The sequence below is a fragment of the Passer domesticus genome, chromosome 13 (assembly GCF_036417665.1).
Source record: "Passer domesticus isolate bPasDom1 chromosome 13, bPasDom1.hap1, whole genome shotgun sequence".
Lineage (NCBI taxonomy): Eukaryota > Metazoa > Chordata > Aves > Passeriformes > Passeridae > Passer > Passer domesticus.
The window spans coordinates 13565549-13591576 of NC_087486.1; the positions used below are offsets into that span (position 1 = coordinate 13565549).

Consider the following 26028-nt stretch of genomic DNA (forward strand, 5'->3'; position numbering starts at 1 on the left):
TATTACAGATACTTCTGTGTCCTGCTCTCCCTGCTCCCCTCCCCAGTGCCTGGGGCTGGTGCTAATTCAGTGTGACCTCCTGGTCTTTTGGAGACCCCAGAGCTCCCAGGGACATCCATAAATCTTGGTGCCTGCCCAGGCCCTTTCGTTTTTTCCAGCTGTGTAAAGCATGAATTTGTCAAGAAAAGATTTCTCACCAAGTGTAGCTTGCATTTTTTTCCTGTAGTGAGAGTACTCTATATCAATTTCTGCTATTTTTCTCTGTCTCCTACTCCACTATGTGGGCAGGCCTGATTTTCCTCTTCATTTCAGTTCTTTATATTGAGTGTAATTGGTGGAGGTGCAGCAAATGAAATACCAAGTCTTGTCTGGGTTTTTTATTATGTTGATTTAGGAACAGATTGTGTTGTAGGACTGTTAGAATGTCTGGGGTCTGCTATAGCAGAAAATCATGGATTTTGACTCATTTTACAACTCCACACTTCTGTTTTGTCCTTTTCTCCTTTTCCACTGTGGTTTGCAAGTCTCTCCCCCACCCAAGCCCCCTTTGCACCCTTCAGCCCAAGGAAGGTTTTAGTTCCAGGGTATCCCAGGGCTGTCACCAGGAAGGGGGGAGGGATGGATCCCTTTGGGGCTCTGTCACATCTCCCTCCCTGGGCTGCCTGCTCCTCTCCCGCCCTGCAGGGCCCCACTGGGATCCAGCTGCACCCAGTGGGGAAAAGGGAGCAGAAGCCCAGGGATGTCCTTGTGAGCCCATGGGTCTGAAATTCCCTGCAAGCACTGAAGGGTTCCAGGGTCACTGACAGCTGGAAGGGGAGGAAGTGCAGAGTTTCTGGGGCCGTGCACTCCCTGCATCTTCTTTCACTGACTGCTCTCCAGATGAGTCTTACATCCTTATTCACCTTTTTAAACGTTTATTATTAAAATTCTGTGTGACTCGTGGGTATAAGATGCTGTAGCCATTCTATTTTTTTTTTTTCAGTAAATATACTGCTTTTGCTTGTTTAGCTATTCAACTCCTCAAGCCATTGCTTTGTTTTCTAATTTTTTAAATAATTTATTCTCTTTCAGTGAGAAAGACAAGAGTCACATTTATATGAACCAGATACTTTGTTATGCTAACACATATTTTGTACTTAACAAGTACAGATTTAAGTGATTATTTATATAAAACGTGTGAGAATAAATTCTTTCTCTGCTTGTCTCTTGAGAATGAAATTCACGATTCCGAATTTTTCTACATCTAGCAGCTAATGATTTAATTTGTATTGGTGGCAGTTTAAATCCTGTCACTGCTCAAATGGCATTGACTGCTGCTACAAAAATACGCAACCATCAAATTATCCCAGATTGTTGTTTAAAAAAAAAGGTAAAGATTCAAATATTTAATTTCTCAATTAGATCTTAATCTTGTAAAGTGAACTATTTAAATGTAAAAGAAGAGTAAATAAATTATTCTTCTACAGAATCCTTCAATGTATCTCAAAAGTCAAATTTGTTCTGCATTAGTAATGCTATATTTCTGGGTTTCAGAGGATTTGGGACCTTTTAAGCTGTCTTAAATTATCTGCTACCTTTTGTCACATTTTAGAAAGGCATAATGAACTTCTGTTGAAGGCAGCAGAATTTGAAAGTGTTCAGCAGTGTCAAGCATGATGCCAGAAAGAGTGCAAAGTCTTTTAAGTGATCATAACAAAAGTTGATCTACAAGTCCCCCCCAGAGTTTTCTGAATTCTTTCTTTTACTCGTATTTCACATAGGAGCTGATTTTCTTCCCGCACATCATAATGTATTTCAGGGATTGTTCTGACACCATCATGGACACCCCCGAAATTGAAGCCCACCTTAGAGCATGGAATGAAGTTATTGCTGGTTTTAAAACATTTGAAGAGGATATTTGAGGGGAAAAATGTTTATTCTAGTGAGAGAGCAGTGCCTGCAGTCCTCCTCACACCACTGAATCCCCATGCCCAGTTAGGCCGTGTGGGTTGATCGGGGCAGAGGCAGCAGCAGCTGGGGTTACCTCAGTAATGGCTTTCAGCTGCCCCTCTGAACCTGCTTGTTGTCTACAGGCAAAAAAAAAAAAAAGTTAAAACAGTAATTTTCCTCTGAAACATCTCAATGTATAAAATTTTAACTGTGTGGAAAGTTTGAAATGCTGACAGGATCTCGTTGTTCCGCTCAGTCAGGCCGGAGCAGACACAGCTCTGCTGGGGTCACCCCCGTTGTAGCTGCTCTCTTTGGGGTGCCCAGGCCCTGGAACATCTTCCTGCAGATGCCCAGGCCTGGCAGTGCCCGAGGCATGGGGACAATGCTCTCAGCAAGGGGCTGTGACTCCTGAGGCCCTGGCAGCTGGACCAGATGGGCACCGAGGGTCCCTTCCCGAGGAATGGTCCAGCCCATCAGAGTGCTCCTTTGTGGAATTCATGTGGCCTCTGAACAGAGGGAAGCAGAGAAAAGAATGATCAAAACTATTCTTATCTCATATGCTGCTTCTGTGTCTGTGCCCATGTGGAATGTGTTCTGGAGAGAGAACTCCAGAGGTGAGCACTTGGATCCCCCTGTGTGGGTCGGGACTCTCGGGCAGAGAATCACGAGGTTTTCAGTAGTTAGAAGTGTGATGTAGTATAGCATCTATCTCTCTTTAATGTAGTATAATGTAATACAATATAGTTTCAATAAAGTGAGCATTCAGCATTCCAAAGCTATGGAGTCAGATGCATTCCCAGATTTGGGGTCGCCTGGATTTTCAATACTCCTTCTCTTTGGGTCACCTTGCTGACAGTGGCAAGGCAATGGCTCACCTGTGCTGCATCCTGCTTTTGACTGCTGTCCAGGAGCAACATTGACCGGGGTATTGTAGAAAGGCATGCTTAGTTACTATTAGGCTGGGGAAAAGCTGTGTTTTCCTGGCTTGTTCCAGGAAAACATGGCAAATTTTCACCTGGTTGAGGAGATGTTTCAATTTGAATGCTGCTCTGTTAGAGGCTGATGGAACAAACTGAGCTTGACTTACACGAGAGGCCAACTCTGGCTGAATGTTCGCAATCTAAATATCAGAATAGTTCTGCAATCACAGCTGTCAGCTTTCCCTCAGTGATGTATCTGTACTATTAAACATAATATCATTGTAATAAAAAAGCCTCTTTTCTGCCTGCTGTCTTTGAGCTGGCTGCTGTCCTGGTCTATGGTGGTGGCAGAAATTAAATATGCATGGATAAGTTTTAATAATACTAGGCAAGGAATGAGCTGAATACTATAAACATTTTCTGTCCTAATAATTTCTGTAGATAGGAAGGCCATAGCTATTGATGTAGTTGTTAATTACTTTGGGGTTTTTAAACCCATATCAGGGGTATAGTTACTTTAACAAATCTTAATCTAAGTCTTTCAGTGGCAATATTGAATTTTAAAAGTAATAGTTACTGGTTGCAGCATGACTTCGTTAGTATACAGGAAAATCATTCCTTGGTGATTAACATCTATTCACATCTTGGAATGCATTATGGGCTCTAAATTATCATAGAAATTAATGCAATCTTCTTAAAAGGGTTTAAAATATGGTAATAGATACAGCATACCAGCACCTGCAGCTCAAGGTTCCAAAGTTATTTAAGTTGGATATAATTATATTTATTTTGCAAGCATCTAAATGAGGAGAGAATAAGACACAGAGTTTAATAAAAATTGAAAATATAGGCACTCAATTACAGGTCAAGACTTCTAAAAATTCTCTTTTATTTAACCAAAATATTGCTATTCCTCCTGAGGCATATGAAACACTTTGTCCATTTTAAAGTTTGAAACCTGTGGCAGAATTGTGACATTCCTTGCAGTGACTTCATACTAGTGAATTCGGTCAACTGGGTTTCTTTTCACCACTAAATCAAAAAGAAAAATGTATTACACAATTTTAATTTTTCAAGGCTGCTGCTTCTCACCTGTGCACTGTGCTCATATTGTTTTTAAGGGTCATTTGCAGATTAATTTTCCAGCAGTCTAAAAGGACAGGATGTATGAAAAACAAAATAGGGCAGTTGCTTGAAACTCAGCTTCTGCTTTCTCCTGTTGGAGTAGCAGGGAGCAAACAGTGATACCTGAAATTGAGCAGGCACAATCAACCTGGGGCTGGTGTCCTATAGAGTTGTGGTAGATGGATGCATAAGTAACTTAATTTAATTGCAGAATGGGAGTTGAAGTCAAGTTTAAATCAACAGAGGAAATACTAGTGAGGGGTTTTTGCAAATGACTATGCTTATTTCCCTGGTGTAAAAGGGAAAAATCCCATATATATGTGTGTGTAGATATATATATATATGTGTTTCTGTTAAATATCTGTGCCATAATAAATAAATATCTCTTTATCCTGTATCTTCTTACTCTTTAGATGGTTCATTGAGTGAATCCCTGCCTATCTTTAAGATAACAAGAAGACATGCTGACATTTGATGGCAGTGTTCATTGTGCATAAAGTGGAGCGAGTACAGCACATTAAGTGCAGAGTTGGAATGCCAAGAGAGATTTACAGATAACAGAAATTAGCAGAAAATGTTTCTTATTACCAATAGAGAGAAGCTGTATTTTAAATGACAGCCAGATGCTTGTTTACTGTGATTATATATAATGGTAATATTCTGTTCTGTGGGCATGGCAGCCACTCAGGGTGTGGGGAATTCAGGGACACTTCAACCCAAGCCTATTTTCTTTTATTTTTACTTTTTCTGAAGTAAAATGATGAACTCCTGCTCACAGCGCCAACCAGTAAGAAGTAACATAAAAATGGTAGCTGTTTAATGACAGGATTTGGCTTTTGGTGGAGGGAGTGTTGGGATATGTGTTTTGGTAGATGCAGTACAGAAAAGTCAAATCTTTGCAGTGTCATTAGATTACCATTCATAAGTACTTCTGTTTCAATTTTCTCTACATTTCCTTGAGCACTAGAGGCTTTTAAGCATCTGTTGATATTGTATGATGATCTTAATGAGATAGAAAAACAAGTGTTTTCTGCATAGGAATGAGTTCAGAATATTTCTGTCCCATTTGGAATGAAGTTTGAATTACAATGTAGTCCTTATGTAGATATCTTTGTCCAGCTGTAACACTTGAGATTTACTTTAGCTGTAAGTTTGAGACCAAAAGTGAAAGAAGTAAAAGAGAGCAGGGAATAAAAATGAAGGAATTAAAAAATGCCAGCACACCACACCCTAAAACAAAACAAAAACCAAAGAAGGTCAGTATAGAGTCTAATTACTAATTCATTCAGAAATTTAAGTAATATTTTTAAAGTGAAATGGCTCAAGCCAACAACTAACAGTTCATTAGGGAAATTTTACTAGTATTTGTATTTCTTTGAATTGGTTTTAACCTTTCCCTTTGTGTGGAGCTATTAAAAAATTAAGGAAGAGAATATTTAGAGATACAGATTTATGTTAGTTCATGGTTTGCACCATTTTAATGAGGCCAAAGCAATAAAGACTCTCAACAGATCCTGAGGTCTGGATGATGAATGGCTCTCTTCCAATGATGAATTATTGTGTCGTGCTTCAATCTTTTGAGTTGCTGTTTAAATATGAAAATATGAATTTCTGAAGTTAGGAACTATTCTTGAATGATTTACTCTTTCTCAGGAATATGTGTGCAAATGTATTTGAATAAAAATCAAATAAGATTTTCTTATTGGCAGGAGGAAGGTTGAAGTGGCTGAATTAGAGAAATGTTTTTAAGGTGTCATTGGTTTGGAAATAAATAAATAAAACAAATGCCCATGTATGTTCAAATACATTCACTCAGGTAGTTCAGGTGTGTCTCCAGAACACTGCTCATTAATCATATGTAGTAAAGTTACAATGAGAACTTAGCAATTTGCAGCTGTGCTTTTACCCTAATGCAAGGTTAAACGTGTGGTGGACAAGTAAGTGCTAGTTTTAGTGAAGTGTGGGTAGTAATTATCACCAACTGATCTTTCCTTAATGGTTTCATTTTTTAAATTTGTTTTATTTGATTTGGTAGAAATCTATTGTGAATCAAGCTTACATTTGAAAGATGCTTATTATTTACCATTTCATGATCCTCAAAATTTCTTATTTTATGCCTTAATTTTTCCATTTTGGTCCATTTTATTGCCTTGAAGAATATGTGAAATAGCAATCTGAAAGTGGGCAAGCAGTGATACCTCTGGTTCACAGCCACATATGCATTAAAGTTTCTATTGTGAGCTGTAGGATATAAAAATAGAATTGGGAAAGACATGTATGATTGCTGATGTATTCCTAAGGGAAACTGAAGTTGCTCAAGAAAGAAATATCACTCCTCTTCCACTTAGGAGCACCGAGTGAAACAAATCCCAGGCAGTTACCTTCCCTTCACTCACAATTCACATATCATTCACAAGGGAATAAGCACCATCAAAATAAAATAAGTATTACTTTCTGTGACACACAGCTACATGGTCGGTCTGAAAGTTTTATTAACAACTCACTTTTATATATTTTTATGATACTTTTAAAATAGTGAATTATGAACGATTGAAAATACCCTCCAGCTTAATTGAGAACCATTATGTCTAGTAATTGCCAGTGATTTCAGAAACAGCCGTTGTTCTCTGGCCTATTAACATAATTTGAATTTTTTATTGCACTTCATAATTATCTGTTGGAGTTAAAAAACAGGCCCATTTACTGAAGTGTTTAAGAACAAAAGCCCCAAATGGGCTGGATAGTGATGTATTATTTCTATTAACCAACCTTGCTGGAACCGTTTTGTACATCAGTTTTTGATGGGGTCATGACTTCTGATAGAAGAGGAGGGTGGATTCTCTAGTTTTCATTTCACTAACTGTAGGTAAAATGGCATCTTTTAAAATTGTCTTTGACTCTTTCTTACATATCTACTCCACTTATTCCTCAATCCACTTTTGTATGATCTCCATGATAGCTGAGAGAAGCATTATTTCAGCTGTAGACACTTCACAAATTTCATCCTTTGCTGTGGCAAGTCAGCAAGGACTGAAAACTTGACAGAAGAAAACTTGGCCCATTCTTAGTTCAGGATAGTTTTAGATCAAGACTTTTTTTCACATCTGTGATTTGTAGTGAAAACAAGCTCCTTAACTATCACCCTTCTGTGTACTGCAATAAAATAAATCATTGAAACCTGCTGTGTTGCTGCTGGTTTTCCCAACACATGATAACATCCAGCATGCTCTCTTTTGTGATTGTAAAACCTTGCACTGACAGGAAGATCTCCTAGTTGTTCCTATTTCTGTCAGCATTCTTTGTAGAAATTGTTTTAAGCAGGTTTTTCTTTCTGGAGCATTTAGACCTCAAGCCTTCAGGTAATCTTCTCAATTAGTCCCTGGGGCTGTAGAGACAGGAAAGTGAAGTTCTCTTAGCAGCTAAAATTGCAGGTTCTTGTTAAAATAAGGTTTTAAGCAATCTGGTATTGGAGGGGAAAGAAAAAAAAGAGGGTATGAACAGATAAAAGTCCTGGACTTTTGTCTAATGGTGAGGATAGTGAAAAATGTGATCCCCTTTTCAGAGAGGATGGTAACTAACTCTGTAACCCTCTGGCAGTGAACACTGCTTCTCTCTATATTGAGCCTCTCTGTCTTACTAACTTCATCTACATTCCCCTAAAATCCATCAAACCTTGTGTTCAGCCTTTTCAGGGCCCCAATGGAAACTCTGAGAAGATTTGGAGGATAGAGGACAAGGGGCTGGGCAGAGAGGGGACAGGCTGTGAATTGCTCTGACCTGAGCCAGTTGCTTATTTAGGGCATTCAGTTAATAAATAACTCCACCCATCACCTACTGCTTCCTTCTGTGGCAGAAACATCTTATATTGCCTTTTGTATCCATAGTCAGAAAGCACATACCAGGAAATTGGTACAACATGTTGGGGAAAAATCCTGCTGATGAAAAGACAGGCTTTGCTGTGAGCCAAGACAAACACTTCCTAAGCAGGTGCAGGGGGTTGTTTGTTGTGTTTGAGTTTATTTTGGAGGAAATGCTTTTCCAATAACTTGACTGAGCCCAGCTGTAAACCTGAATTCCAGACATGAGCTTTCTGCAAACTCTGAGTAGCATCCACATAGCTGACACTGTAAAAATCTCATGTATGCCTGTGGCAAAATTTAGATTTGAAGAAGCCCAGAGATTTCTGAAGATTTTTCTCTAGGTAGGTTTTAGATAGGTGCAAGGGAATGAAAGGGAAGTTTTGTGATGTGTAAGTGATGTCCTATCACTGAAAATTCTAAAATAAATGTTATATAAGCGTGGTTCTTCGTGCTTTAGTGTAGGAGGCATCTTTTGGAAGATGGCAGGGAAATCACCCTTAATTAAAACTGGCAATCTGGAATTGTTATATTACTTTTATGATAGTTTTACTGTGGGCTCCTGGCTATTGTTACTGAAGCAGAATTTAGATCATATTGGCATAAATCAGGCTAACTGGTTTTGCCTTGCAGGACATACTTTTTAATACCTCCACCTTGCTGGTTTGTTGATTTTGGGTTTGGTTTGGTTTTGTTTTACTGACATCAATATCAAGTAAAACATGTAACTTTCTTCTCATGGCTGTTGAAAATTTTTTCTGAAAGTAACTCAAAGATCAACTCTTGGTAGTGTTAGGACCCCACATATCCCAGTGTGTATACAAATATACTTGTGTGTGTATGTCTATATTTGCATGTGTTTATAGAACATCTATATAGGTGGCATGCTCCCAAATCTTATTAACTGAATTTTGGTGGGCTTTTTTGGTGTTTTTTTTTTTTCACCTATTACTTGAAGCAGAGTAAAAGGAAGATCCTTTAATTGGGGCCTGCCTGAGAAGGGTTACCTACAGTAGCCCCTTGGGGAGGATAAACAGCAGAGGTTTTCCCCTCGTAGGAGACTAGTACTATAAGCTGTTTAACATTTATTATTTTATAATTAATGTGGAGATCTGGAGCATTCTTTACCCAAAAGATAGTGAAATGCATCCCATTTGAGTTGTAGTATTTGTTATGCTGGCATAACGTAAGGATTTTTAAAATACACTGCTCAAGGTGGGACTGGTGATTGAATATGCCTTGTAATGTACTTTATTTCTCACTCTGACTCTGTTTCAGGTATTTTATCTATTTCCTTCTGTGTACTATGGATCAAGAAGATATTAGGTCTCAGACAAAAGTATAAGCAAATGACCAGGGATCTTCTTGTCATTAAATATTAAGAGGTGCTAATTACAGGCAATTTTTGGTGTTGTTGCAAATTTGTAAGTTGATGACCAGGGAAGAAACTGAGGATTTTTTTCTCTTTCAAAGACCATTCATTTCCTAACATAAAGAGAGTGATGTATTTATTCTCTTATGTGTACATATATAATATCTATGAAATAATGTATATTCCATGTATGCTAACATGTATATGTGATTGAGCTTGTGGGGTTTTGAATGTCTTGCACTTTTGTCTCTTTCAGAATTAACGGCAGGAGTGGATTATCTCCCTAATAACAGTAACATATTCACTTTCTTTCTCTTTGTTATTAAAGGAATTTGTCCTGTGTTGCCCATAGGAGATTACTACTTTGGGGATCTTAGGGCTTGGTCTGACTTGCATTTTCTTTTGTTGCTCTTGTACATTGGTGGATTTAGCATATGGGGATATAATAAATAATGGTGTTAAGCTTAATAAATGGATGCCAGTCTCTGTAGTTATGGCACCTAAAAGTGCTTGCAGCACCTAGCAGGTGTTTAATGGCTGCTCTAACTCAGCAGACAGTAGTTCTATGTGCCACTGGTGTGAATTGTTGTGGGGTTAATTCTGCAGTCCGTGGTGAACCTAAGAATTGAAACAGCACTGAGCACAGTAGAGAGGGTTTGTAGCTGTTGTTTGTAAAACCAAGTTACTGGGTAGAAAGTTTAAAAAATGTCAGGTGTTGCATACTGTAAGTGTATCTTGTTTCAGTTGTATACCTGTAAAATTACATAGTGCAAAGGATGTTCTTCTGCCCTATTTCTCTGCCTCACTGCTTACAAGTGATGCCAAGGTACTGCCAAAATCAGCTGTGGTGTGTCCTGGGATTGTTCTGCAATTGTTTCATCTGAATGTGAGAGAGAAGCTGTGAGAGGAAGCTGGTGTGTTTAATGTGGGACCAGGTTCTAGTTGGGAGAATTGACTTTCTTCATACATTTATTTGTAACATGCAGCTATAAACACAGTAGTTGAGCTGCTCTTACCTTAAAATACCAGCATAAATGAATATTTGAAATATTTATCCAGAGTTAAGAAATTCAGACAAGTTAGAAGTTGTTTTTCCAGTGTGGAGACCTGACTTCAAGCAAGGGTAAAAAAGAAACAATCCCAGATTATTTAAGTACTTTTTAATGTTGTCTGTCTCCATTGATAGCCTGAATTTTTGACAGAAAAAGCATTTACAGTTCTATGCAGTTCATCTTCCTTGACTGATTTCTCCATAAGCCTTCGGCTGAGTTTAGTTATGACTTATAGCTTGAGCATGGCATTTGGGAAAAACAGAAAAAGTAGTATAAATGTAAATGTGAAGAGCTAGAGCTCATTCTGTTTTTGAAATTGTTGGTGTGAAAAGAACTCAACAGTGTTTTATTTAAACAAGGTCTGCTTCAACCTTGATTGACTTGCAGTAAATTGCCTGGTACGAGAGGCAAAAGGAAGTGGATAGAAAAATGGCAATCAACACCAAATGTTTCACATATTGATTGACAAGCACCAGAGATGTGCTAGAGTAAGATAAATTGGCTAACAGAGCCCATCTTGACAGCTCCTGAGATGGGAAAATTGTTCCTGTTAATTTGCTGCTGGGACCTTGTCATTTATGGGGATATATATTTGAGTGCCTTCTAATGGTGTAAACAAACTTTGGATTCCTAAGTAGCATATTTCAGCTTCGGTTGCTTTAATTTCTCTTTGTCCATGTATTTCTGGGTTGTAGTTTTAAAGTGCTTTAAGACTGAAAAGATGAGAGAAACTGTCATTGTTTTAAAAATACAGTTTGTGCTGAAATACAGAATGGTACATTCAAGCCACTCTGTAGCCTGTTTGATTTTCACTGGGGTTTTTGCTTTACCAAAAAGCATGGAACAGAGCCCATTTGTTGCAGGGGAAGAACATGTATCTTTATTCCTTCATTCTGGCAACTTTAACTGTAACTATAATGAAAAAGAAATCTTTTGATTTCTTACCTTTTTAACACATCTAGTTTTGTACTTCCAAATGCCTTTTAATCAGGTTACAGGTTATTTTAGTACTGCAGAATCAAGATCCATTTTTCATATAGTGGCCTTTCATGTCTACAATTTCTTTTCATTAAAAGGAAATTTTAATTTCCTGTATTGGTCTCACGGAGTGCCATTAATTATGGTGATACACAGCAGTGGTAAAATAATTAATGGTCTGATCACTGTTGTGTTGCAGTCTGCCACTTAGGTTTTATTTTGGCTAAATCTTTTCACATAAAGGGAAATTTGACACAAACCTTCTCACTTAGGAATAAATATTTTTCCGTTTTCATGTAAGAAAAGTGAGCAGATTCCAGTCTTCTGCTAAGGTGTGGTCTATAGATTGTAGTTTATATTCTGCTTCTTTATTTGAGTCTACTTCCCAAACTCTGAACTAGAAATCACCTTTACAAAATGGAAGTATTTCCAACCTTGATCAATACTAGGTGAAAACAAAATTTTATCTGCGTATTTGTGATTTGGTAGGTTGTCCATAATCCCATGCTGGGGTACTTTGTGTATTCGTTACCATCTTCAGGGTATAGCTAGCTCTACCAAAAGACATCAGAGAGATTTTAAAGGGTTAGTTAGGCCTAGCTCATCCTTTGTGATGGTATTTCACTTCCCCTTACATTTTAAACTGCACTTTGGGTCCAGGCTGTATTCCTAGACTTGAGCACAGAGGATTATCCTGCACTGAATGAGCACAGCAGCCTGGTATTCCAGTCAGGAAAAGATTGCAGCTGGGAGAGTTGCTCCCTGCTCAGAAGCTTTTCAGGACTTCAGAAAATTGCAGAAACTCTGGCTGTGCTGAAGGCAAAAATCGAGTTTGCATTGAGTGACATGGAGGTTTCACTGTGCTTTGCTGTTAAATGCTGGGATGGTTGTTCAGCCTGGAACAGGTTACAAGGGTGGTAACTTCAGCAGGGGCACTCAGAAGTTCAGTGTAAAATATTACAACAGTCTGAAACGTTTGCAGCACCTGCTAAATGTTTAAGGAAAAAGGATGGCTACCTGAAGGGCACTAAGACAGAGGGAGGTTAAATTCTGATATGCTTTTCTGCTTTGGAAAATCCCACCAGTGACAGAGAAGACCGGAAAGTCAAACTTTTAGTTTGCTTGTACACCCACAACTCCTGCTTAGTCAATATTGTTGGTGTAAGAAATGCAAAGCTGGATGTTGAGAGAAGAAACCAATTGAAGCAAGGAAAATATAAATCTCAAGATTGTGTTGTGTAAATTTAAGTATCAAGGATAATGGAAGAATAATTCCCATGATCCTGCTGCTGTTCTGACTGCACCTTCCTATCTGCCAGCACTAAAATAAAAACATCTCTAGAGTGTGTCACAGCAGTGGGATAGCAGTAATTCAGAAGTGTGTTCACCACACATTTAGAAAGCAAATAGCAACCATATTTTAACTGTAGGTGGAACCAAAAAAAGTAGACTTTAATAGCCTGAAGCAGAATTAGCCAGAATATAGCACTGGCATATGATAGAGTAGATTTTAAGCATGTTATTTAAATTATTTGGCTATTTATATAATGTGGGTCATGTGCAGCCTTGTTTTCATTTCCCATTTTTCCTCCAGAAAATGGAGCTGCTTATTTTAGTAGGCTGCAAAGAGTTAACACAAATCCCATAATCATTATCCAACTCCCACCAGTTAATACTAACTGGGTACCACTCTCAGAGTTTGTTAAATAATTACAGGTTGGAGTTTTCTCATGTTTGTTCAAGACACTGTTATTTATATCCCACCTATTAGTGACTCCAGGCACTTGAATTGCTGAGTGTTGCAACGTCCCTGGAAATAAATTTCTCTAATAGACATAAAGCCAACATTCAGGGGTAAATGCAGTGGAGATGGTGTGAGTGGTTGTTTAACAGTACTTAGAATTTCACTAAAATAAGGTGAAGGTAAACAGAAGGTGTTTGGATAGTGGAAACTAGTTTGTAGCCTAGCTCAGTCTGAACTCCTGGTGTCCCTGAATGAAGATCAAATCAAGTACTTCTGGATTGATCTGAGAGGGAAGATTTCACAGGGTGCCTGCTAATTACCTAGCCAGAGCCTAATTACCACCCCTTTTTAATGGAATTCCCTGACATGAATTTAGCTGGTAAGATTGATAAACAGGGAATTTTCTTTCTTCCCAATTTTTAAAAGCTGCACATGTTATTAAGTTACCATAAAGTTCATTCACATATGGTTGTGGATCTTCCAATAAGTTTCTTCTAAACACATTCCTAATCTTAGAATGTTATTTTTGTCCCACAAGGAACAGGCAGCTGATAAGTTGTTACAATTTAATGTTAGTTATAGTTAGTTCAGTAGAACCTTTTTTTAGGGAAGTTAAATTAATTCTGGTTGGTGTGAGTTTTGTTCCCATAGATTTGTCTCTGGTTTTCCTGGCTGAATCAGAGGTAGGGTAATATTAGAGGAGACATTTTGACTTTGAGTGATGGGAAAAAATCATTGAAACAAATTACTGTTTTCCAGCTATGAAGGTATCAAACATATGCCAAGTAATCAGCTTGTGAGTGTAATAGGTTCATGAAGGAAAAGGGTTTTCTAATCTTATTCACTGATGTTTTTCCCGAGACAGCAACAGCTTTTATAAAATGAGGCTTGTAACTTCTCATTACAGAATCTAATCTGCCCAGAAGACATTGAACAGCTGCAGAACCCTAACATCTTCTAGCTGTAAATTGCTTTTATTATTTATCTTTGTTTAACTAAAAAAGAAGGGGGCATCAGATGATTTAACAAGACAAGAATTAAGTGACATTAGCTTTTGACAGCAGCAAATTATTCCTTTACATACTGAATTGGTTTAGATAATTCTGAAGTCATGACTCTCCTTATTTTTAATATCCAAATTTCATAAAACTGATACATTTTGTAGATGGATTGCTTAGAAAAAATAATTTAACTTCAACACTGGAAGTCAGAAGTGATTGATTTCCAAGTTAGTCTCATTCTCCTGCAGAGTTTTTGCAATGATAATATCTTCTGTTGGTACAGTGATTTCCATATTCAAAGATTACATATGTGCAGTACTGCAGAAAATATTAATCATGTACAGAGGTCAAATGGTTTAAGGAAGACAACAAAGCTTAAACAAGCTTCTAGAATTTATTTGCAGTAAAAAAATAGGGATCAGAACTTGCTGGTGGTTCTTCATCTTTCCCTTTTCTATTATCTACAGTTCTCAGACTGTATTCCTGGTTGTGCAGTAATGGTTTTACTTCAGAGGAGAGGGAGAAGAAATATATTAAATATTAATATATTTCTATGGTTTGTTGTTTTGCTTTTTTGTAAAATAAATATTTTTTAACAAGTGTCGAGAAAACTAAACAAGATGTTGAGTTACTAATTTTGTTAAATGGGAAAAACACAAACCTGTGGTGCTGAACTGCCTTTGCTGATTCACTGTTGCATAAATCACAGGTGATGACTTACTGTGTCTAAATCTCTCTTTTGCTATTTTTTTTTAATTGTCTCAGCACCATTCTCTCTTTCTCTGGTATGATGTGATGGCATCAGCTGCATCCTTAGTGGCCCTTACTATCTGTTGTGATGCAGAAAAATACCTAAACACATCAGAAAACAGGTCTGGGCTTTTAGAAAGACCATGTTTTCTCCTTTGACTTCTGTGAAATAGACTCTGTGAAAATCTTTTTCTTAGCTTGGCTGGTTTTGTGCCTGTTTGCTTTCAGAGATAGGAGCTTCAGGAGGACTGGAAGTACTTTTCTTCAGTGATAACTCTCTGTCATCCAAATCCTGATTTATATCTTTATCTTTTGCTCTTTCAAATCCTGTTTGCCCTAGAGAAGAAGTGCAGCAGTTTAGGCAAGAGGAAACAACTTGGAGCTGAATAAAATGATCACAGAATGTTTGATTCCTTTCCCTCTTTTTCTCCCATACTTCATTTGGGGCTTTTGTTTTGTCTCTCCCTCCTTGTGGTGCCTTAAGTTTTAGGTTTCATATTTTGTCAGATTCTGTGCTGCTTTAGTGTGTAGCTCTGAGCTTCATAGTAAGCTAAAGTTCCCTTCACGGGGTAGGCAGACAGAACAATCCTTTTCCAGCTTGAGCAAGGACAGCCATTACAAGCTCCAGGCCCAAAAGGTGTAAATATATAACAGCATTATACATAAATGGTGAATTGAAGAGAGAAAAATGAGGATGGAACTTCATAACCTAAAGCTATAATTGGACAATTAACTCCAATATGCAAATGGACCAAAACTTATAAAAGTGAGAGACCCCGTGACCAGTCGTGTGTTTTGTGACCATCTTGGATTCAGCCTGGGTTAGCCCTGGCCAGGCTCTTGTGCTGCCCAAGGTGGATCCATTAAGGCCTTTTAATAAATCTATCCTTTAACCCTGCCTAGCCTCTGTTCTAAGTCAGCCTTCACAAGGCACCACTGGCAGTGCAGTCTGCAGTCAGGGGTTAAGAGAATGCTCTGCACAGCTGGCTGAGCATTGCTGCTTGCTCCTGGCTAACTCCTGGGAGCTGTCCTGCCTCTCCTGGGAGCAGGCAGCACAGGCTGCTTGGCTCTAGGGGGAAGAGCTTTCTCCCCTGAGCAGAGCTTTTCCTGCTGGGTGCCTGGAAGCACAAATGCCAGTTTAGCTGCAAAAATCAGACATGCTGCTCCCCACCCGTGCCATTTAACTGCAGTAATTCACCAAGTACAAAATATTTATGTTCCTTGTGCCAGTTAGGACAATATATATTTAGTTTATTAAATATAACTGCTTAAGAGGGCCCAAGCCAGTGGTGAGCAGTGCTGTGCATACATATTAAGAGGAGATATTTTTCTTCTTCTGCAGAAGGCAATTTTTCGGGGGAAGAAGGGGAGAGTCTTCTGAATGTGCTGTGCTTCAGGAAAGTTTCACCTTCATCAGCTACCTGCTTAATTTATAGTGCTTTGCACTGCAAAAATGTGCATCTTGCTTATCTAATTGTTTCCTGACACATTTAGCAGCTTTTCTCACTCTTTAAAGTGAACTTAGCAATGCTGACAATGTAGGTGCTTCAGTTTGGGCTGACTTGAAAATGTAGTGCAAATGTGTTTGGTGGAGGAGGGCTGTGAGCTGTGACAGGGACCTGCCTGTGGTCCTTGTACTGATTCTGTCCAGCCTTCCTGATGGAAGGGAGCAAAGGAGGCCCAGATCTGATCTTTCTCTTTTATCACCCCCTTTTATCATTATCACAGTTAATACACCCCCCATTCCATTGTTAGATTGCCCTCTGTGTATAATTTTGGTATAAATGAGCAATGCAGCAACTGCAGTTAATGATCCTGTCCATCATATAAGTCACTAACATAATTTTATGGGATTACTTTGCACAGGGTCCTATACTTTGTAGTGGTGTAACATGAATACCAGCAGCTTCAATCAGTAAATGTCAAAATCTTAATTGCCAATTAAGTATTTTACACAGTGTTTCTGATGCCATCAGTTATGAAGAAACAACTCTTCTGCTCTCATTGCTTCCTTAGCTTCCTGCATTAACACTTACATGCCACTACATCTTGCAAAGAGCTGTTTTTGAAAAAGTTACCTTAAAGTTTCCCTCCTTTCTGCAATCTAACCTGCCAGGGGTTGCACAGGGGGACACTGCCTGGTATCTACCTTTTCTACCTGAGCCCAGGTCCTTATGACCTGAGCTGTGGAACAGAGGGGCTTTATTGATGGCAATACATGTGACTAATTTAGCTTTTACAGGGCATTTATGTTTATTGGCTGCTTGACTGGCAGATATCCTTAGAGAAGAACAGAACAGTTACATTACAGTCAGTTGATTGTGAAGATTAACATCTGTTGAAAGCTTTGAAAGCTGATCTTGCTTATAACGCCTCTTCATATGGGAAGATTTTCTGTCATAAATTTCAGTTATCAATGAAGATATTCTGCTTAGGTATATGACATTTCATGCTGAAAATGCACGGGGTTGAACATTCTACACAGATGTTTGCTACACATGTCTATCCTTAGAAGAGAGATTCTGCTAATGGAAAAAGCTTGAGAATTCCATTACAGATACAATAAGCTTTGACATCAGTATTTATCACCCCTGGGACTCAGAGGTGTTAAATGACAGGACTGACTGAAATGTGTAACTTAAAGAGTGTGAGATGGCAACACATAGGTTGTGATCTTCCCTCCTGTCCAAATTAATGGCAAAATAGCTATTTAAGGAGTCTGGATTTATCTTTAGACCTGATAAAATAATGTATGTTTTTGGATATTATGCATGTTTATCTAGAGTTGTATGTGTAAATATACTTCAATCTATAAAAAAGTGTATAAATGCATACACACGCATTTTGGGATGGATATTTCCATGATTGCTGCTCAAAAATGTCAAATTCCAGAGGGGTTTTTTGGTTCCCTGTTTTCTGTCATGCACCATGGTGAAATATAGAGGCCAGGGTTTTACACACACGTGGGCTTTATTTATGCACAAAACCATATAGGTCCTTTAAAGGAGGAAGAAGAATAGAGAGTATGAAAATATCCTTCAGTAACTGATGAGCGTCTTGCATCTCTTCTTTGATTGTGTCTCTTGTTTATGTATATTCATGCTGCGAGTGATTGCAGGCAGTCTTTTTCTTGTTTTTTATTTTTTTTGTCCTTCTGGTGATGGTGTGGTCTTTCAGGCTAATGGCAAGTGAAGTATCTCTTTTCCCAATGTGTTTCTGTGATTGAGATGAACAGGACTCTTCTTCCCTGGCTGGGCTTGAGACATTACTGGCTGTGAGCATGGCCTGATTTCTGAATGTAGGTTCTACAGCAGATTTTAAGCATTAAGGACTTAAAGTGTAGCAGTAATTGTGGAATGGTTTCATAAAAATTCCTGGGCTGGTGAAGAAACACGAGGCTGATTTAAAAGGAAAATGGAACATAAGTGAAATTAGGGTAAAGAAGGCTCTTGCAGACTGAGGTGCTGTGTGGTGTGGAAGCCCAAAGCAAGCCCAAATCTGAATGAAGAATTACCACGTTTCTTCCTTCACTCTAAAAAAGGAAGATGAGATAAATGACAGGAGAAAGGGGTGGGAGGAGAGGAAATTTGTTTTTTCTTCTTGGCTGCTTGCTTTTTGCAAAATGCCTTACGAATGCTGTATTCAGTGTCTGTGCAAGTCTTTGTCATGCATGAGTATATGCAGTATGAACATGCATATGAACAGATATTGGGAAAAGAACTGATACAATTCCCTTTTGAAAATGTAATACATCAGCTTTAAGCCTGGTTCCCTTTCTAGCATTTGTATCTGGTTTATGTTTCTTTGACTGTGTTACACAATTACATTATTGCTGTCACTGTAAGTATCCATTACATAGGATTCTCTCAATGCTTACCTAGATAAAAAACTTATTCAGAGAAGCTTTAATATATTACTATATGAAAACAAATTGTAGAAACTTCTATTATGATTTAACTTTTGAAAACAGCAGTGTAATAGAAATATGATGTTATCATATGTCACAGTATTTTTATAGACTGTAGGATATTGCAAATCCCATTGAGAAGCAATGGAAATTTAGAATACTTTAAAGAGTTTCAAAATATGACTGTTGAGATGTCTGTAGACACATGAATGGGTCTACAGGTTTATAGACCCTGCAAAGCTCACTCTGTTCTTTTAAATGTTACATTGAACTTATTTAACCAAGATATTCATGGAAGTATGAATCAAACCCCTTATTTCTCACTTATGAGTGTATAGTAACAAAAAAAATTACACATTTTATGCTCTTTGTAGCCTAACTGAATCCCCATGCTTTGAGACTTTCACCTTTCCCAAACCATTCTCTTGACTGTAGTGCTAGAGATAGTTACCCCTTAGATTAATTTCTTAAGGCAAAAAAGCTTGATGGAGTCTTTCTGTTCCTGTTCAGTAATTTTTCAATTAATTTCCCACCAAATTTTACAAAAGGCTTGGTGTCTTGAGAGATCCTGTGTGTTTCAGGGGCTGGGAGTGGAGAGAGATGTTTTTTTAAGAGTTCCTCAAAGAGGGTAGATAAGACTGTAGTGGGAGTTTAATGTTTAGTAGATGCAAAAAACTCAGCTTGATAGACCAAGAATGTCCCAACCACAAGAAAAGTTTTAATTAAATTTGGTTGTTTATTAAGCAGTCTAGCCAGAGGATGGACTGTCAGTAGGTTCTGTGGCTCACAGGCATCTCTGTTTTGCCATCAGCCCGTGATTGTGGGCAGATCTTCCTCAGGAGCCAACTTCCCACCAAAGTGATGCCACGTTTTACCAGCTCCATACCTTCTGATTCCTCTCAACTGCAAACAGAGCTGCAGTAATTAGACATTTTGCCTTTTCTTCAGGGATTTGGGCTGCACTATTTCATGATGGTAACAATGTTATTAGCATTCCCTGCAAAAGAATTCTCGAGGTTTGAGGGTTTTTTTCATTTCTCAATGTATTCTGCAAAAATGTACCTAAATTGCTCTAAAATACCATATGTAGTTTCCACAAAAGGAAAAGATCTTTTCCTTCATCTCATACTCTCACACATCCAACAGTTTCATAGTATAGTAATATATTTCCATATGATACATGCAGTCAGTGCAGATTTAGAATTTATAAAGCTGCTTCTTTCAACTTCACAGTGTTGAAGCAGAGCCAGAATATGTGAAAATTAAATGCACACAGTGGGCACGAGTGTCACGTTCCTGTCAGAGGTGTGTCAAACCTCAGCCTCTCTGCTTCTTTCTGCACATTGCAAAGAAATAATTAGAAGCTGGTCTTGCTCAATCACATCCCTGGAATGTTTAGGTTATTCCTGGTAGTATTTCATAAGAATAGCATAATCATGAATAATAATAGTAATTATTTCTATCATCAATATTAGAATTATTTCCTCACAAATGCAAGTCCACAATGAAAATATTGAATTCATATTGAATTTTCTGTAGCATAAAAGATTGCAGGTGGGAGTTACTATGGAGTAGCTTAAATCCATTTCTGTCCTATAATATCTTGGTCATTCAGTCTTATCAACTTATCCAGGGCTAAAAATATAATAACAAATAATCATAAGTGTCACTTGCCTGTATTCTGATTTTTATTTTATTTCAAAAGTTTTTGAAGGGAAGAAAGTACTTCTTGTTATTTGCTATTACCAGGAGTGCAAAGTTGGTGGTTTTCAGTATCTGCATGTGCCTTTGGTTGATTGCTGCATCCCAAATAGAATTTATATGTGAGAGCTGGAACTTTTAATTTTCTTGCTTTTTTTCCCCCCTCATTTGGAATTTCACCTGTGATTCCATATATTTACCTAATGGTATAAACCTTAGGGTAATTCATATGAAGTGAGGGGTCCTTGATTAAAAAAAAAAAAAAAAGAAGATATAACTAATGAGAAAATCAGTGTGTATTTTCTCTACTACTGTTTCTTTAAGAATGATGGAAATAAAGATATACCATTTTATGTAGTTCTGCTGTGTTTCAACATTTGTAGCAGATCTCTGCCTTACAGACTTTGGCAGTATCACAAAGGTCATATTTTCTTACATTTAAATTATTCATGAAGAATTTCTTCAATGCACTAGATAAACTTGAAATGCAAAAGAAAAAAAAAAAAAACACAATAAAAAAAACCCTGTCTTCATCTGTGTGCATTTGATGGAATGGATTAATGTAAAGTTATGGGAGTTCACAAAAGAATAGGATTAATAGCTATAAACACTTTTGTGGTTGACTTGATATCACTATTTTTTGTGACCAAGACCATATTGTTGCTGTGGGCTGAAGTATTTTATACCCATTATGGATGGGGCTTCAGGGTTGGAATTAAACCTGGCTGGGTAGGAAATTCTGCTCCTACAGCTCTGGTGAGGAAAGCAATGGGAGAGGAAAGAGAGCAGAGCTGAGAGCTGCCAGCCCAGGTTCCAGCTTTAGCCCATCTCTGAAGTGGAATAATTGCCTTTCAGCCCTGCTGTCCCCTCCTGTCACATCTCTCAGTGGGATCTGGGAAGATCCACAGCATTCTTAGCTTGAAGAAAGTCCTAGGAAGGTTGCTTCCTGCCTCTGAGAGATTCTTTGCTGAAGCAATTTTCCTGGTTAAAAAAACCAAAAAATTGATCAGCACACTATTATTATTTTAAGAGATGTGCAGATGTGATGTAATTTCAGGAAATGTGGTACAAAGGGCCTGGTTGGGGAGACTGGGGGGTTGTGCATGGCAGTAATGGAGTGTAACCACGGGAGGTTACAGTGCCATGACTTGGCTGCTGGGGTTTTTTCATTAGTCATTGCTGATCTTTGATCCCTCTGTCCTCTTTCCCAGGTCGTCCCATTCCACCTACATCCTCGTCCAGCCTTCTCCCATCTGCTCAGCTGCCCAGTTCTCATAATCCTCCACCAGTTAGCTGCCAGATGCCATTGCTAGACAGCAACACGTCCCATCAAATCATGGACACCAACCCTGACGAGGAGTTCTCTCCTAATTCATATCTGCTGCGAGCGTGTTCAGGGCCACAGCAGGCTTCCAGCAGTGGTAAGAAAATTGCAAACATATGGAGTTTGTTTGTGACATGTTTGTGCCAGTTTTATACCTTCTTTTTGAATGTGAAAATGTGTTCTTGCATCAGCAGAAAATCGAGAGCATCTACGGAAATGGGGCAAAGAAAACCTTACTGGTTTATTTAATGGAAAATTCCTGGAAACACAATCCATCATAAATGGTGTTCCTTCATTTTACTATAGAGAGATTTTTAGTTTGAAGTGTGGTAGGAGCTGTGTAAAAAATATTATTGAATTCTTGGCATAAGAGGGATTTATTTTTCAAAGTAGGTTTCCTGCTCCTTGTTGCATCTGGTAGGAGAGAAATGTACACACAATGGTTCTTTGTTCTGCATGGGCTAATCTAATACATCATTTGGTGATGAGGTTTTGTATCTAAAAATGCATGTTGCTTCTGCCAGTCTGTGTCTGTTCTTGTTTCTGAATCTGTCTGGTTCTGTACTTGCAATGTCACGTTTAACTAAGATCTGCTATTTTTCAGCAAATTAATTCTTTTCTTTCAGGCCACTGTTTTAAAACATTTGCAGCTCTATCAGTCATGGAATCTGTAGTGCCTAGGGTTTTCTTTCATCTCTTTTCCCTCTTTTCATTTTTTTATTTTAATTTTTATTAGTAGGTGCTGACTTTTCATTTTGACAGCCAAAAACTGTGGAGTGAAGATGCAGTCCCCTTTTAGAAATACAGACAAATCAAAAGAAGCTATTCTAGCACCTTTTTTATTATTAGAGATACATGTTGTTTGTTATTTAACTGAACATAGTAGATTTAGAGCTTCCGTGCAGTTTCTGGTCTGCCCAGGGAGTCTCTTTGCTGTAACAAGGGAGCTCTGAGCAGCACGGGAGGTTCTGTGTGATGTGGGACTTTGGGGTGCACCCAGCACACCTGAACACCCCCCCCTTTAACAGGGGCTGGGGGTGTGGTGGGAGGTGAGCAGGGAGCAGAACTTGAAACAGAACATTGGGTGGACATTAGAGATAATTTTTTCCCTAAGCATTGGGTTAGAGCAGGTGGCCCTGGGAGCCTGTCCAGCACCTGTCCTTGGAGCTTTTCGAGAACGCGTTGGCTGAAATCCTGCAGCTGAAATCCTGAGCTACTTGCTCTGACCTCAGAGCTGTCTTTGCTTGGCAGGAAACTGGACTGGGCCCCTGTAGGCACAATTTGTGAGGATTGGGATGGGACTGGCCCAGCCCCATCCCCAGTGGCACAGCTGTGAGCAGCAGGTGAGCAGCACTGACAGCAATGAGCCATGGAGTACCCAGGGGCATTGACCAACCACCAAAGGGAGCAGAGGGCACACAGGGGTAGGGCATGAACATGGAGGGGGTAAAAGGTTGTCCTTGAAGGACAAGAAGGGGAGAAGCTTGAAGCCTTCTGATATTGTATCATGATACTCTGTGTGTGGTGGCCATGTCAACAGCAACATGTGCTGCACCTCCTGGGGATCCTTCCATCCTGAATTATCCTTTAACCCTGTTAAGGTATGTTAAAATATAATTGCACAAGGAAATAATAATTCAGAAGCTGAGTGTGCTTCCTTGCTTCTTGAGTGTATTGGAAAATATGATGCCGCTTTGGAGGGGGTTTTAAGAGATTTGGGGTGATGTGGGATCTGCAGGTCTCAAAGTCTGTAATGGGCAACTCTGTAGAAGCCATGGAAATGGGGAGGGGGTCAGCAAGTGGGTGTAATTAATCTTTGAGTCAGTGTAGTTTCATGCCTTAGAAACATTCAAGAGGATTTTGCAGGGCTCAGCCATTTCTGACTGAGGGTGATCCAGCTGATTGAAGGGTCTTTGTGTTTTCAAAAGGGTCTCAGCAAAATCTGTCACTAAATGCCTTCAAGGAAGCATTTAACCTAGCACAGGGTAAGAGGGAAGGTTCCTGCATGGTGAGCAGTTATGTGAAAGACAGTGAGCAGAAGTTGGAGTTTCCCAATGAATTTTCACAGGACATTAAAATACTCAGAGAAGATGGTGGGGTAGGAAAGTAGGTGATGGCAGGGTGCTAAGAACAAGGTCAGCTTGTGGAGAATCACAAAAGCACCTGTGAGTCCAAGTAACAGGGAAATAAAATGACAGGGGACCTTAGGGCAGAGAAATGTAAAGGGATATTCATGGAAAAAGCAGCTCTGGTTCCTGGGTTGGTGATGGATCATTACCTGTGTGCAGGGAGGAATGCTTGCCTTGTCTCAGAGCTCAGGAACAGGGAATGCTCCCAGCTGAAGGAAGGAATAAAAAGTGAGAGAACACTGTCTAAAAGGTGTGGTGGATCAAGCAGTTGATGAGATTTTAAAGGGGAATGGAAAAAGTAAATGGGAGAGGGATGAAATAAGGAGAAAAAAAATCAAGGTCAGGGAATTTGAGCTAAAAAAAAAAGACTGGGTGGATACTTGAGTCCTTGGTAATTACAGCCACTGCTGGGACTGAGGGAACCAGCATGGCTTTTCTTAGGAAGCCAAATGAAGGAAGTGGCAGTAAAACAACGTTAGAAAATTTGATGGAAGAGCTCTTTATGTTTCATTTTAAATCATAATCACTGCTTGTTTGTATCCTTAAAAGCTTTGTGTTTAACAGTTACTGTGGGCTGACCCAAGAAACCTTTTTGGCATCCTCTGATTGGCTTTTCTTTGTTTATTCTACGTTTTAACACTTTTTTCCCCCACATATCCCATTTACTTCTTTAATAAACAGTAATATAATATATAATGACTTTTAATTTTCAGGGTATAAGATGCAGGTGCCCTTTTAAATTTTTTTTTTTTACCATACACACATGCATAATGGCTTGGTCAGCACAGAGTGTTCTGTAGCATGAGTTATTCTGGACTTAATGGATCCTCTGCAAAATAATGAGCATTTCCTAGTGGTGTCAATTTTTTTCTTTAGTTCTCACAATGTTTCTTTTTAGAGCTTATAAAAAAATACGACAGATAATGACTTATACATTAAATTGGAGAAAGTTACTACTTTTTGTGGCTTATCATTATCCTTGAAAGATTTTCAGAGAGGCTTTTACCATCTGCATGAGAAGAAAACATTGATTATGCTCTGGTTGTGGGGTTTTTCTTCATTCTTCTTTTAAATTTTTTTAGTATTTTTTTTTAGTTCCTTTGGAAACCTAGCAATATAGATCCAGACAATTGGATTTGAGAGACAATAATTAAATGTAAATATTTTGCTTAAGTATGGGCTTGGGTTAAAAAGGAAGACTTGTAGATGCTTATATATAAGGCTTAGATCCCAGATAATTGTCAATCATTCATAATTTTTTGCTAGCATTTTCTAGCTGCTTCTTTAAATACTTCTATCCTACTCTTCAAAGTACATGCTGAATATGAAATATTTGCCAATGTCTTCTACTAATTACACTATAGAAGCTTCTTGTTTGTCTGATTGGATACTTCTCTTGCTTCAAGCTCTGCAATTACAGGTGGTTCCTCAAGAGGTTTAAGATGAACCTTTTTGGATATGAGGAGCCACTCATCCACATGTGCTGCCCTGTGCCCTTCACAAGAGCCATGCTTAATACATATGGAAAAAATCATTTTCCTGAAAAAAATACCTAATCAAATATTCTATCAAATGAGCAATCTATTGTTGATATTATAAAGGCCTTTAATCTACAATAAATCTTAGTTAGAACTCATCAGAACTCCCAGTTTGAGAGAAATGTGATTATAGCACTCTTAAAATGACATTACATCATCGGGGTGATTGGTTTATCATTTGGAGAAGCGACATCAATCATAACTAGCATAACCACACAGCAAATGAATTCAACCTTTCTACTGCAGAACAATGACACAATAATTGCTCAAAATCAAACCTGAAATGAAATCAGAAAAAGCACTTTCTTTAAATATGATGTTAACCTAATGGAATATATTATTAAAAATCATGTTTGAGGAAGTTGTATGTAATTAAAAATATGTGAAAATGTATTCCTTTTTTCTCTCATTAGAACCTGTTTCAGTTGCAGAATCATTTTCTATGCAACAAGATATTATGCTGGTTTTAATTGAACTCCCATCACTTACATTCCTCTGCTTGTATTTCTTAATATAATATGCAGCACAATTATATGTGATGAAGGACAAGAGGTTTTTGAAATCTGGTGCACCTGCTGATAGTATTTGCAAAAACACAAACAATGTAGAAGGAGATGAGACCTTTTAGCCATGAAAAGTTAGTTTGTTTTATTTTCCTTTTAAAAGAAGGTCATTTCCTCCCATACCATTTCATGAGATGG

General features: G+C 38.4%; 1 protein-coding gene across 25 annotated transcripts in view; it reads left to right on the forward strand.

Moving 5' to 3' along the window:
• Positions 1 to 26028, forward strand: part of TENM2 (teneurin transmembrane protein 2) — a 1348016-nt gene that overhangs the window by 1106249 nt on the left and 215739 nt on the right. For all 25 annotated transcript variants that reach the window (XM_064387797.1, XM_064387800.1, XM_064387808.1 and 22 more), the window contains one exon: positions 21548 to 21757. In XM_064387797.1, the coding sequence (XP_064243867.1) occupies positions 21548 to 21757 (210 nt within the window). The remainder of the gene's footprint in view (positions 1 to 21547; positions 21758 to 26028) is intronic.